At 35.8% G+C, this 16,240-nt stretch overlaps 1 protein-coding gene across 1 annotated transcript in view; it reads right to left on the reverse strand.

Annotated features, from left to right (window-relative positions):
- Positions 1–215: 215 nt before the first annotated feature.
- The window catches only part of LOC140164458 (unconventional myosin-XVIIIa-like), a gene marked incomplete at its 5' end in the record, with an annotated part of 195,480 nt that continues 179,455 nt past the window's right edge, over positions 216–16,240 (reverse strand). Inside the window, 1 exon segment of the mRNA XM_072187743.1 lies at positions 216–1,283. Within this exon segment, the coding sequence (XP_072043844.1) occupies positions 977–1,283 (307 nt within the window).

A 16,240-nucleotide genomic window follows, 5' to 3' on the forward strand; every position in this document is an offset into this window, starting at 1 on the left:
GTGTTTGTATTGTAAACATTGGAGAGACTCTGACTAGTTACAAGGCACTAATGAATATCTACTTTAAAACTGCACTGAGTGTTGCCACAAATTTTCACCCAAATTTTCACCCAAATTTGGTGGACATGTTACTTGAAAACTCGCACAAATTGTCAGAGATAAATTGCAGATGACCTTTTGTATTTATATTTGTTTTCATCCAGGAACATTGTCCCCTTCGTCCCCTTTGTACAAGCGTGCGCATAGCAACCAGTTCGAGAAAGGGGATCTGCACATGCGCACACAGGTTTTACAAGGCTATTTGCCCTTTGTGACGTCAGCCCGACCAAGAGAATATTAACAAACTTTGAAGTCACTCAAAAGTGGCAAAATTGTGATGATTAATTTCAAATGTCCCTAATTGGGCTACTTAATGGCAACTTTGGCAACACTGACTGCATTATGCTTGACTGAAGGCATGCATGTATGTGTTGAATGAGCTCTCTTATATTAATAGTAACCATTTTCTTCCAGTATATCAGCAATATTTTCAACATTTCATACATTGGTATTTTAGATATGCACATGAAGATCCTTTTTAAGATGTGAAAATGTTAGTTGCTAAATTGAAATGTTTAAGATATGAAATGTTTATAGTAGTACACATACTTAGATAAATAGAACATTTGTTTATCTCATTATCACATATTGTATTGCATATTAAGGTATACATTGTATCATATACACATTTCAATTTAAAAATCTGAATATAATTTACACTTATCTTGCATGTAGGCCTATATATCATCAACCAGACAATGTTGAACATGATGACACTTTCAAACTTCCCCTTCTTACTACCATATTAATATATCCTCTTACAAAATCCGCTTCCTATGGTTACAGGAATGTCAACCTCATGGGTTACAGCAACAGATATGTCAACCCGATGGGTTACTGCATTAGTTATGTCAACCTGAAGGCTGCAGGCCCTTTGTTATAAATAATCGGGATTCACAGCAAGTCCTTTCTTTGTCATTCTCCTCGCCCGTCTTTGTTTCTCCGGATCCGCACCTCGAGTTATCAAGGCCAACTCTGCACTCATGTCTGTCTTTGACTCTGTCTTTGTTTCTATTTTTGTCTCTGTCTTAGAGTCCAATTTCATTTCAGGAGCACCTCCCGAGTCCACACTTGCTCCGCCGTCTTTGCTATCTTCGCTGTACATGCTACTGGGTCTGGAAGTGCTGCGTGGTTCTATCTCCTCGTCATCTGAACTCCCACTGTTCACCACATACTTTGCCTTTCTATTAATAAAACAAAATGAGAAAAAATAACACAAAAAATGTAAGACGTTTATTTTCCTACAGTCTGGTACATTGTAAATGGATCCTATCAATACAATGCCTGAAGTAGCCGAGTTTGGATGTTATATGTTGCAAATTTCAAATAAAATGATCATGTTTATTCAACACGTTAGTGTAATTTAAAACCTGCCAGACAATGTAGCATGATAGTTCTCATAAAACAGTATAATTCCTTCCCTTGGAAAAGAAGAAAACTAGTTATGTACAGAGATAAATCCTGCTACCATGATAGTATTTTCAGCAAGCGTAAGTCAGTATGATTTCAACATCAACCAATTCAACTATCTCACTACAAAACTGGAAAGATGGCCAGGACAACAAGACTTGCAAAGTGCATATATGGCTCAAACAACATGTAAATGAGGTCATTAACATTAATAAATATGCAAATAACTGCAAATCAGTATAAAACCTTAATTCATCATGCACTATCAACTTACGAAGTTTGAAGTTTTGGGCTCTTGCAATTACTAAAACTATACAATATCAGAGCATATCACTCTCTATCACCCTACCTACTGTGAAGTTAATCTGATCTTGCATTTAGATGCTCAAGTGGATAATTGATTCCTTCTCCTTATAAAAATGACAAACATCATCTTGCCATACTACTAACCATCCACCTACATTAAAATATACATTCAACACATCTAGGATTATCCCATCCATGATTTGAGTCCAAGACCTTCAGTTTTTAGTCAAATGTTCTACTAAATGAGCTAATTAGTCAGAAAGGCTGACAATATGAAATCAATTGGTATCCTTGCAGTTCCATCCGGATACAGTTCTTCTTTATGTCTTAACATTTAGTACTCTTGTAGAGTAGATGGATTAGAAATGAACCGTTGTATTAGCATTTAGCTTAATGCATTGAACTTCACAGAAAATATCCAACAATCTTTACTTGCACCTGCCTTTAAAAGAAAACTTATTAAATCAACAGACTGTCACAACAATGTACAACAGACAATGTAATACAACAACAGATCTATGTATTCACTGTTCCTGTTTTAGTATTTTAAAAGATCAATAATATGAATTAGGCCAGGAATATTGGAATTCTTAACAACATGCCACAGACTATAACGCATTCACTTTGCAGCTTTTTCAAGTATTTCACAAGATCAATAATATGAATTAGGCCATGAAACTGGAATTCTGGACAATACGGCGCACAAATTTATTTGATGGAATGCAGCAGCTCTTCAAATGTCAAAGCTTTTAGTGGAATCATGAAAGTCACATTGAATTCAAAAACATTATGACCTATCATAAATTCAAAGACATTGAGAAGGTCGCGGGAGAGATACCAACTTCCTCAAAACCTACTTAACAAACAACATATTAGGATCTTGAACATACTCATTTGTCAGGACTCAGTTCAGTAACCTCAATATACTTGTACATTCATAAAAAGACCTTTGACAATAAGGGTACAAAAACTCTGCAACTTCAGGAAATTTCCCCCCATTCTTGCAACAACACATCCCCCCCCCCCACCTTGGCTCCCCAGAATGGCCAAACGATTTGCATTTGCCATTAACTTTGAGCAGGAGAAAGTGAGCCGGAAACCATTTCATGAGCAGGCCAACCCTTTAAAAATCTGGATCCACCCCTGACCACTTAGACTACAGGTCGTAGTAGTTGTCAACAGTTCATTCTGTTTTAGAAGTCAAAAGTCAAATATCAATATCAATAATATTGATACATGTAGCTACCCAACAAATGACGCTATCTTCAGTAGATGGCAGTTTGGGTTATCTATAGCTACATTATTATTATATCACTGTGAATCCTCCTATTTTGTAATGACAAATGACTTCCAACACTATCCAATATATTACACTCACTCGTGCACATCCATCTTAAATATATGACACTCAATACACAGAGGCATGGCAAATCAATTGTAAAGACTTCCTTCAAATGTTTAGAATATACTTTAGTGTGAAAAATAATACTTACGGAGTATTATGTTTCATATTTGTCAATTTTGATCCAAGAAATTGATATTTGGAAGTTGATATCTCCGTTTGACCCTTGGGTTTTCAGACATGCATCAAAATATATGCTATCGCTGAATAGCAATTAAACAGGCGACACTCTCGTTGTCTGCATTTCTCAATTAAAGACCCACTAAAGTAGTTTGAAAAATTACAAAAATGGGTAGTTTAAGATGTCCTACATTTAACCCTTATTTTTGTGACACCCCACACCCCCTTACATATACACAAGCACTTGGCAAAGCTGAAATTATGTGCAAACAAATTTAAGTTATTGAAATTTTATTATTATTATTGTGCGAGCGAGTTTTGCAAAACAAATGTGGGTATGACTGTTTTACTTAAATATTAAGCATTACAGGGTGTTTTTTTCAATACTTCTTTAAAAATTGTCACAACATAAATGTTAGTTGATACAAGAGAAACAAAATGAGCATTTTAGCAATGTTACTTGCAACAAGTATGCAATCCATAAAATGGTATAATATTCAATACTACATAAAAAGGGTCACTTTCTTTTTAGTATATAAACTGCAGAAAACACAAACATGCAAATATCGGAGATTTGTAAGGAAAAACTGATGACAACCAATTTGAAAGTTGTTGCACATTGACAACAATCCAATTAGTATTACACTTTACAAATGTATTGATCCTTGCCTTACTTTTTTTGTTTAAATCCATTTCACATTCACTATTTAATGCACCTTTTCAACTCATTCATCACCCCATTTGCTTTATTATTCCCCTAACGATAAGAGGATGTAAGATGTCTTCATTATTAAATCTATTCCCATTCTATTTCCAGTAATGTTTAAGTTCTAACAAATGCTTGATGACGTAAAATTGCGATAATATATTTCCACCAGATATTCTACATAACATATTATTGATTTTACATCATTAAACATTTGTTAAACTTAAACATTACTGGAAATAGAATGGGAATAGATTAAATACCAAAGACATGTTACATCAGATATTCTATGTTAAATAATCTGAGTCCGTAACAACTCTTCATTATATTGATTGACTCATGACTCACATCATGAGTCAATCACTGTGTTCATCAGCCACTCACTCACACTGTGTATTTGAGTATGTGAGGGTTGTATGAGCACTTGTCAAGACCTGCAAATATGGATCTTGATTTGACTTTTACTGGAAATGGGGACACACCTGATACACATGTCGATCAAAATCAAAATTCAGCTTCAAAATTCTCAGAGCTTTATTTTGCTGAAAAACCCAACATAATTAGACTTTTTGGCTCGAGAGATATGGCCATTTTAGTGTTGCTAAGAACAATAAAATACGAAGGAAGTTGAATACTATTATTGATTATATCTCATAATCAATATTCCCAACATCCAACTCATTTTGCTTGATCGCATCACATATGCATCACACATGGACCTGTCTTTGATACACTCAATAAAACTCTCCCCTCTCTTAGGGTGCCAAAAGAGCATGTAACATATTAAGCTAGACCCAGACTGGCATCAATTTACTCCAATCCCTTGAGGTACTAACTAGGGCATTTAAGTCAATTGGAAGTCAATTCCAGACAGGTTATTATCAGGCATGTCTATTAGATCTGAGCAAATTATCCCACAACATTAAGGGATAAAAAAGGATTTTTTGAAATTTCAAGAAAACAAGTTAAATTCACAATATTTTTTATTGCTGTTGTCTTTTCCTAAACAAAGATGAGGGACTTACTTTTGCAGACTATTTCCCTACCTTCTTAAAAAACCAAGCCCTAACATTCAACTCAATGCTATTTCCCATAATACCACAGGCTATATATGATTGTACACAATTTGATTCAAATGATGGGGATTTGACTTGCAATATATAGGGGATATATTCAAAAATAGTCTTGTAACAAATAATGCACACATCCAGATCTAAATTATGGATTTAATAGAATAGATATCAAATATCATTTTATGCTATTATTACGAAATTGGCAAATGCTGACTCTCTAACTTATTTATTCCTCTAAAATCAGAACAATTATTATCATCTCTGAGACACACAACTATAATGAAAAAACTGAGTTTGCTTGAAAAGTGACTTACTTTGTACAAATTTATCAAAAGTCTAGATGCATCTTGAATGACCTTGACCTAAACAGCCTAACTCAAAACCTCAAAACCATAATAATGGTAAAATTGAACCCAAAATGGTTTTGCAATGACACGTTTGTGAAGATTATCATTCCCCCTTCGCACTGGTATCGTTATGTTGATGACACTTGGGTGAAGCTACGTAAAGATCAACTAGCCCCTTTCTACAATCATATCAACAATGTCAATGAACATATCAAGTTCACGCAGGAAGAACTGAAAGACAACAAACTTGCATTTCTAGACTGTTTGGTTACAGTGCAAAGCGACGGCAGCCTAGAAACATCGGTCTACCGCAAGGACACGCACACAGATCAGTATCTGTTGTTTGAATCACACCACCCATTGTTTCACAAACTGGGTGTAATACGCACTTTATTTCATAGAGCGAACACTATTCCCTCTAGTGAGGACGCAAAGGAACAGGAACGGAACATCTACAAAAGCACTGAACCTTTATGCGGTTATCGTAATTGGACCTTTCACAAAGCACTTTCGCTCAGACCAAATCTACCGACGAAACCGCTCCCGCACGTAAGACTCAGGATGACGGTGAGGTGACTCACGGTAGGAACATCACTATCCCCTACATCTCCGGACTTTCAGAGAAACTCCGTCGGATTTTTCGCGACAAAGGGGGTACCGGTATCTTTCAAACCCAAGAACACTTTACGGCAAGCGCTAGTCCACCCCAAGGATAAACAACCTAAAGACAAGCAAAGCAACATCGTTTACAGCGATTCAGTGTCAAGACAGTGGATGCGAAGAGCTGTACATAGGGGAGACCAAACAAACGCTTGCTAACGTATGTACCAGCATAGACGAGCCAGCACTGGTTGCGGTGACTCCGCCGTCTATACGCATTTGGACATTACAAAGCATTCTTTTGATAACAAGGATGTGAAGATCTTGGACAGAGAAAGCAGATGGTTTGAGAGAGGGGTCAAAGAAGCGATTTACGTGAAACGGGAGGAGCCTTCACTTAACAGGGGAGGCGGCCCACGCCACAACTTGGCCGGGCCTACAGTTCAGCGATCAGGAAGATACCTCTCAGGTTGAACTCAAAGGTGGTGACCTGTGATACTACAACATCCGTTTCACAGGTCAATGAACTTTTGCCGCCACAACATCAGTAGGGCTGATGATGCGTTCAGGATTGGATGTGAAAATTTCCCACTCAAAAATAGTAAGTCCAGTTGACTAGATTATAGTTTAATATTAATACTACTTTGCAATGACACTTTATATTTTTATGTAGATTTGCACAAATTTATTTATTTAAAGTAAATATATTGACATTTACCTACACCTACTATGTACAATTTGTACCTCCCTAAATTGTAGAAATATAATAGAACCCAAAAGGTTGATGCACCCAATATTGATATTTTAATTTCCTTCATGTATATTACGATATGTAATGTTATCTTATGTTATCTTACTAAACAAACCTATTTCTGCATCATTTCTCTTAGAGGATTCTATTTCTTAGTTAACACATCAGTGTTATGTTACTTACCAGAGTAATATTTGGACTTAACCATCTGCTCCGCATGCTTATTACCTTTTAACATTAACTGGTGGGCCAATCATTTGTTGCTTGTGCATTGCCGTAATGAATTGGAGCAGGAAGATGTTTGTTAAAGTTGAACTTTTGTAATCAGGGAGTATCTTGTTACAAAACCATGAGAAATCATCAGCACTTGTCAACATTTCTCACCATGTTAAGCAAAATTTAATGAAATGTGGTAAACGTGAGGTAACCAGAATTGAGATAGCAACATTTTGTCAATTTGTTCCGGGGGTTGTCAGATTGTTCAGGAAGTGCCTATCATACAATGTACAAAATGTTGAGTGACAGAATCAAATCATCCACTTTAACCCAAACATTGATTTTACATCAACACTGTGCTCCACGTGAACCCCGTGTGTACTTCAGCAGAGGCAGGGCTTGCATAGGGTAGAGTGAACTAGTGCTTTAAAGCACTATGCTGTTGCTGAAGATCTAATAATTGAATGTCTCATCTGTGACTATTGAATTGACAAGTGAACATTGTTTGTACCAGTAAATTAATTGGTTATGAGAATCTTATTCAATATGTCATACATTGATATGATGCACTGTTTACAAGGCATTGTTTGTGTATACTACATTTTGATAATGCTAAAAAGAGTCATTTTACAGGCTTATATAATTATGAAATATGCAAAATGAGTTATAGCATGTAAGTTTTGATATAATTGTTACAGGTAATGGTGTTTAACAAAACAACTTGACATATGATAAGTGCTATCTACAGTAGACAGCAGCTGAACACTCTTCAATATAGGCAAGCATATATATGTCACATCCAATTCATAGCATCTTCTACAGGCATTTATATTACCCTTATCTGCAATAGACAGTGCATTCAAATCATGCCGCCTTCATGACACCTAAATCATGTTATCTACAGTAGACAACAAAACTCTACTTCCTTCTTACAGGCAGCAATCAAATTAGACCATCAGAGAACAGCAGCTTAAAAGCATGCTGTAGCAAGGATTTTTTCATTGGGGATGGTGGATTTTCCAAATGCAGACATTTTCAAGAAAAATCTTCATTCTGGCCAAAAGCAGGCATTCATCCCCTCTTACAATTGATTTTTTGAACCTATATTTTAGACAAATTTGCAGGAAGCTCATAATTTGGGGTATATTTATCTAAAATTTTGACTTTTTTGGCCCAAATTTGCTATTTTTTACAAACCAGCAAACCTTTGCCAATTTGTAGGGAGTGCATTGCACCCATACCCCACTGTCTATGTGTCTGCCTAAAAGTTCTCCTTCAAACAACAGCAGGCTAGTAAAATAATACTTTCTTCAGCACAGAAAATATGCTATATTTGTTCACTTTGGCAACCAATGACAAAAATAAAATTCAGACACATTTTAAACGGGCAAGTCCAACAACACCATGCAAAAGGAAGTAGTTGTTGAAATGTGCCACCTAGCAACCACATATTCCGGTGCTTATATAAACAGGTAGATATACAAAAGGTTCATGATGGTATACTTGACTAAGAAATCTCATTCAAATAAATGCAAAGCAATAAAATTATTGAACACAAACAAGAACAATAGAAAGCAAATTAAACCTCTATGCTACTAAATTTGGGTAAACTCACCGGAGCAATAACATCCTCTGAATAACATCCGTTGAACATCCGTTGAGCAAGTGAAAGCACTCCAGTGAGTGTACCAAATTATAGTAGCATTTAATTTGTTTCTATTTACATCTACATATCATTATATATCATTGCAAGAACAATATTATATCATTACACAATCATTTTGCTGCACATCATAAACACAAACCAAGATACCAAAAAATGGGTTGTTGGAAATTACTGTACTGTAACACAAAAGTCATACACATTAAACCCCATGGCACTACTGTCTATTTTACAATACCCATGATTGGATAATTACAAGATATAATCATTCAAAACTTTTAGATCTGTTTAAAAAATGGAAATTGAAATTTTAAGCTTAATCCTCTTCAGCCCTACTGACTCTGTTCTTACCATAACTCCGATTGGCTTAAAACATGATATATCCCTCTTTGTAGCCAATCAAAATGCTGGTAGTGACCATGGGCATAGGAACAAGTTTTGTTGTTGCCCTAAAATGTGAATGTTGACAATTGATGTCCATTCTCTCATCCACATGGATATTATCAAGTTATAAAACAAATATCGATATGAGATCCATCAATAAAATTGCTGCTGAACTTAATTTCCTTATACATGCAACAGGAAATATAAAAACAAATCATAGGATTAAATTGTGTGCCAATCTTAATTCATCATAAGCAACAGGATAACTGTAGGATTATCTGATGAAGTATGGAGCAGGAAACAGCACTACTCCCACCACACCATTATCTGTGTTTGTCAAAAGAGTTCCTAGAAATGGGCCAGACCATAAATAACACAATTTGCTTGACAGGTGGTGAGCTGTACAGGAATGCAGATTTACTGTTGTATTCTATGTGGAATTCTACACTATTATTTTGAAAATCACTCTGTGTTCACCAGAGATCTTTGCAAATATAGAGGAAAGATCCTCTGCCCCAGGATCGTGTACCATGTGTGTACTCTATTCCTTGCAATTGTGGTGAGCTATACATAGGCCAAACCAAACGACCATTAAAGGTCAGAATATTTGCTACAAAACAAAAGAAAGCCACCAGTAGGCTTGGGGCAGCCTACATGTCTCATTATAAAGTACTTTGTCCTGAAGAAGTCAGAGCTACTCCTGATGAAAGCTTGACAGTTCTTGTCTTGTCCGATGGCGAACCCGCTAAAAACTTACCAAATTGTTTTGAACCCTGTCGTAAAAGCCTATACCGCAATTTAAATATAGAGGAATTGAAACGGTGGCTCATTACATACATACATTTTCTTTGGGATTCATACACTCTTATATAGCGAGAACCAATCAGAGCAAACATTCGCATTAACCATGCATCAATTGTGCATAATGCACAGGTGATAAATATTTATTACCTTTTAATTATTTCACAGATTTTATCCAAACAGTTGTGATCACACTTTCGCCTTAGAAATCATTAAGAACCAAAGCTTCAGTGTTTCCAATAGTAGATGTGGCTTTTATATAGAAACATTCAGAATCACCAAAATCTTTGGGCTATTCCAATTGAAATCCAGACACTCCCTTATGGCGTAACCTTAATCTCCCACACAGGGAATGTATATTCCAAATGAAGCCACCCATTCGGGTAACCCCAATTGAAATTCACAATTCCTGTGTGAAGATTAAGGCCATGTCTTCCATAGGGGGTGTATGGATTTTAACTGGAATAGCCCCTTCCACACTCAACCTGGTGGTGTGTACCATATCTATAATATTGAAGTAAATCCCATAAGTATCCTGCATTTCCAGATTGAATTGATGAAATATATTTCTTGTTATGATTTTGATGTTTTGAACATAAAGCCCAGTATTTATATCATGATGCTAAATATGGCCAGAAAAACACAAACAAAAGCATTACAGGATCAAAACTTGAATAGTAATTTAAGATGTTTTTGTTTTGGTTTACATGTTTTAGATGAACTGTCCCATTTTACTCACATTACCACCATGTGCAACTAATAGTACTATGTTCTAGTTAAAACTAGTAGTGCTATAAATCAAAGGAGTTAGTTCAACACCATTGATAGATGGCTTGCATACTCAGGTGCATCCACAGTTCCATTAATACTTATTTCTTGGAGTTAATGTTATGCAAAAATAACTGAGAGAAGCAACAAATGATCAGTGAGTACATGTCCCAACATTCAAGTAACCGTGATCTTGACTAGTCCTCTAAATCTTTATCCGGTGACCAAGTATGGATTAAATGGAATATTTTAGGGGACTAGACTGAGATTTATGCCATTGATTCGCCATGATTCTTGACACAAAATGGTAAGCATAAGCATTGTTTTGAGATGGTTGCACAAAATACAATTCAACCTGTTTGAAAAAACTCTTGAATAAAAAAGAAAAGCCTTCCCACTGTTTTCCCAATACGTCACTGCATTCTGTTACAGATCAGTTACTTCAATCTATTTTTGCAAAATGAAACATTGTTTTCATCGAAAAAACCACAAATGTAATGCTAACAAAATGAGCTTTCTCAATAAATTCTAAAGGTTCTCTGTGAGGTATGCCTCCTTTCTTATGCCATTGAATAAATTCAGCCCATATACTAGTGAAAAACGTCAGCTCCTTGCAGATGATTTACAAACCTTGTTTGGATTTCTGGTGTTTGGTATGGTTTGCTAATGCTATGGTTGTGCATCATGTCAAAACTATAATATGAATCTATATACCATTTTTCACCCTGATGTGGCAGTGACCTCAACCCTTTGAGGCAACTATTTTGCTCACGCATCTATGCGGCATCTTAAGTGTATGCGCGCCAGTGCTTTGAGTGAATGCTAGCGATTTGAAGCTGCGCCCAATTTAATGCCCACAGACGTCACTGCCACATTAAGGGGGTACTACACCCCTGCCCAATTTTTTGCCTATTTTTGCATTTTTCTCACAAATTATAGCGCATTGGGGACAAGTAAGATATGTATATTATAGGGGCAAGGACTACAACTACTGCACTGGAAATTTTATTTCAGCACAGACAACAGTTGTGGAGTTACAGTCAAAAATGAGGGAAAACCACTATTTGATCAATAAATCAATAATTACTTGCTTTGAGTTGCTGAATTTGCAGTACAGTAGTTGTAGTCCTTGCCCCTATAATATGCATATTTTACTTGTCACCAATGTGCTATAATTTTAAAGAAAAATGCCAAAATAAGCACAAAATTGGCCAGGGGTGTAGTACCCCCTTAAGGTATTGTAAAGTATGTGGACAAATTCATTGTGAATATTAAAATGTATATTAAAAACCTATTCTGCATACCCAGCTGTGAACCAGTGGCAAAGGCGAGGGGAGGGGGAAACTGACAGCTGCTTCCCCTGGGGGACAAGTTGTCCCATCTTTTCTTCTGTTGGATGGGGCCAATGGGATATTTTAGATTTTTATGCCTTTTTAGGAAAATTGTGACATTTTTTCCCTCCCTTGAAAATCATGATCATATGTAGAGTATAAAACACCAACATACTCTCCACACCCTGCACTTTGGGTTCAGGGTTTAAAGGTTTGTGATACACTCTTAAAGCAGTAAAATAAGATCTCAACTGATTTCTAGTCAAATTTGGGCAAGAGTTGTCATATTTGACTTAATCCCTGTTAAATTTTACATTATTTGACTAAATTTTGGTCAAATATAACAGCAATTTTGGTTGAATTTGTCTAGAAATTGTTTAACATCTTATTTTGCTAGGTATCTTGAGAATTCAACTACACTAAGCCAAAAAAGAAACTTAACATTTTTCACAAGGTCATATCTTAAAATCCTGTCCATCAAAATGAACCAAAATTACACATAACTTCAATACTCTACTCTAAACACATGTCAGTAGCCAATCAGTTGTCCAACTGACACAACATGAAAATGCACTGACATGGAACAGCTTCCTGGACCACATTCACAGTCCAATAATTTGCACCCGGGCACAAAAAATCTGTGAGAATGTGAACAGGGTCCTTGCACAGATGATAATTTCCAAAGAGTAAGTGAAATAGTGTGGAACAAGACCTGTTTCTTGTGTGAAAAGCAGAATGCAGCACTGTTATCATCTGTTCAATGATTCTCACAGATTTCTTGTGCTGGGTGCCAATTATTGAGCTGTGGTCCATATCAGTGCATTTTGCTGTTGTGTCAGTTGAACAACTCCCTGGTTACTGACATGTGTTTAGAGTAGAGTATTGAGGCAATCCTGTGTGTAATTTTGGTTCATTTTGATGGACAGTATTTTAAAATATGACCTTGTGAAAAATTATAAGTTTCTTTTTTGACTTAATGTAGATTAGATAAGAGTGTACAGTTTAAGGTTAGTTTCAGGATTAATTAGTTTAGGGTTAGATTTAGGAATATGATTAAAATTAAGGCTTGCAGGTATAGGGTTTAGTATGGTAAGTGTATGGATTACAGTTAAGATTGGGGTTTGTATTTAGGGTTAGAGTTAAACGTTAGGATGTAGAGTGTATTCTGGATGAATGACCCCATGATTTGTTATACTTGTTGGACACAGTGGCTAATGTTATCAATTTTTTTTCATTTTTTTTTGAGAAATAGAATTTTCGTACAAAAGATCCCACCTTGTTAGCCTAATTGCCATTTGAGTCTGGGTACAAAATTGACATAGTCAACAACTCAAAATAAATTTGGGATTTATAATGCACTATGCCAACCCTTTGCACACTTTATACAGATTTTCACTGACCACTGTGGCTCAAAACGCACCTTACAAAACCATTCAGGAACTTAATATAGACGCAGGCTCCTAGTCTATCTATATAAAACCATCACAACCATGACTAGCTCCCGGAGTAACATACCAATAAACCATGAGAATTCCGCATCTAGTTCCTTGTCCAGGTGAATTAGTGCTAGTGCAAATGTTCTACTTCAGCAGGACCTGGACCTCTCATACTGGAGTCTTGATCATCTGTGCTAACTTGACTGCTCTAACTAACTGAGCTTCCACTTCTCAATGGAGGTTAATGAGCTATAATGGCACTGAAAAGACACCATTTTGGCTCATTGTGTGCTACATGTAGCATTGGATGATTCAGGTCCAAATGCTTTTAGAAAAGAGAGAGAATGGGAGAGGAAACCACGCACCCTAACTGTTTCAATCTATCCCCTCGTTCCAGGCTTCAAAATATCTTCTTAATTCCGAGGGCTATTTTGAACATATTTTACAAAAAGCAGCCCTCGAGTGTATTTTTGCAATTCGAACATTGAATATTTTTTGTTTTTGTGAAAATGTTGGGGCAAAACATGAGCCCTGCCACCCTCTCTCTTTCTCTCTTTAATAATGAAAGAGGAAAAAAACCCGGATATATCATTTACAAGCTTATAAATAAAGCTGTCATCAGTGTCACTGTGCAGGCATGATCTATATTCAACAACAAATTACAAAGCAATGCAAATCTAAGCCGAAAGTACAAAAGGCATCTACATAAATTGTTGAACACAATTGTGCATTAAATACTAAGTAACAAAATAAATGCATTGTGCTGAATTAGCTCCACAAAAACACTAATATTTATTACAAGCAATGAAACATCTATGTAAAAGAAACCAAGAAACAAAATTGTACACTACACCACTCTCCAAAACTACAACACAAAAGCATACCACACAAATGATACTAATATAACCAGCACTAAAATAGCATCTATATAAAAAGCTGAGATTAATGCTGTAAAAGGTAAAAGTTGAGAAACAAAAGTCTAGAAACACCTCTTACCTCAAGTGTTTCTATTTAATCCGGATTGACAGTGCCAAAGTTAGCACTGGCTAGACGCTCCACTGTAATCAAATAGTCAAGCATTAAAACAGGATGGCATCAATAATACAAACTATATCACAAACTACATATATACATTATTACTAAAACAAACAATTCTACAACTAGTGCAGAACCCTTCAATGATTTCAAAATAAGATTTCAAACTGAACAAATTTTATTAAGAGCAAAATTCTGAGACCAATTAAGCTCCCCTACACTATTTCATAATTAACATCACTATTTCAACATACTCTCATAAACCCATCTGGGAAGACTGATATATTGCCAGATAGATTAAATTTACCAGGAAAATAAAACTTCCTGCTAGATTCGTTAAGCTCACTAATAGAGGCACAGCAAACACTTTTAATTTAAATTGTCAATCACACAGAAGTGACAGTGTTTCTACTTTTTAGCTGCACCACTTGTGTATGTCTATCAATTAAGAGACCTTTTCCGAAGTTCTTAATTTGAAAGTTAAACCTTCAAAGGGCATGTGAACCTAAACTTGATCCTGAGACCCAATGGGGGAGGAAAGTTGATGAAGAGTAAAATATTTGCTAATAAACTTATTACCTAAAAGAAAATAATAAAAGCCTTACATTGCACACGCTGTAGATGCAGGTGAGGATGACATGACAAGATGTGAGGCATACTACTCTGTTAATTAGTGATGCACTTCTACCATTCAAATCAATATTATTTAATCATGCTTTCTTGAACTACTCTGCTAAAAACTGTTTAGAAGGGGATGACGAATATGAAATGTTCCCGCTGGATTGAGTAGTTGGTGGAACTGGAATTGGAGTAGCATTAGCAGTGTAAATCTTCCATATATGGGTGTGTGCAATTTTATATGAAATGGCCCAAAATGGGATGAAATGCTGCTGAAATCTGTATGTGCATGGACATCGGTATTATAATAAGTTGAAGTAAATGTATTAGTGCAATACAAATGACACTTGATCATAAGAGTAAAACAAATTTGAAATAGATTATTGGAATATATTATTGAGCATTTTTAGTGTGTGCCCCACAAATATTCAAAATTAATAACCACAAATACAAATGTAATCTAATCTCCCAATTGTAAATTTGGAAAATTCATAACACCTTGCCTCTCTTAAATTTCTAAATAAAATATGCTACTTAGTACTCTATCCAAAGCTACAAAATATGCTTAACTTATACTACATACGACCAAATTTGGGAGAATAACAAAGGTATAGTCACAATTGGGCTATTCCAGTTGAAATCCATACACCCCCTATAGAAGACATGCCGGTAATCTCTCACACAGGGGGGTGTAGATTTTAAATTGAGTCATCCATTCAGGTAACCCAATTTGAAATGGACAATCTCTGTGTGGGGGATTATAGTCATGTCTTACATAAGGGGGTTTGAATTTCAACTGGAATAGCCCATTGGGAATAATAAAAGCATATTCCCTTAAGTATTTCATGATCATAAAAAAATGATACCTCGCTGGCATTGAATTCATGAAGCACTTCAACTTAAGTTGATACCATGAGAGCTGTTCACCGGGTAGTGCTAAAAATCAACCTTGGGATGATGAATATCTTTTACTTGTTTGATTACGGGAGAAGAAATATTATATGAGTGTATAAAGGGTGTATCTAAGAGGAAAAGCAATGGCTGTTATACGTAAGATTATAAGAAACTGTGTGTTTGGATGGAATGTTTTACGTAAAAAGGTTACACATTGTTTTAACACTATGGTATCCAGGGACATTCAGTTGCATTGAGACGATTTTGAATAGTGCATAAC

The sequence above is a fragment of the Amphiura filiformis genome, chromosome 1 (genome assembly GCF_039555335.1).
Source record: "Amphiura filiformis chromosome 1, Afil_fr2py, whole genome shotgun sequence".
Lineage (NCBI taxonomy): Eukaryota > Metazoa > Echinodermata > Ophiuroidea > Amphilepidida > Amphiuridae > Amphiura > Amphiura filiformis.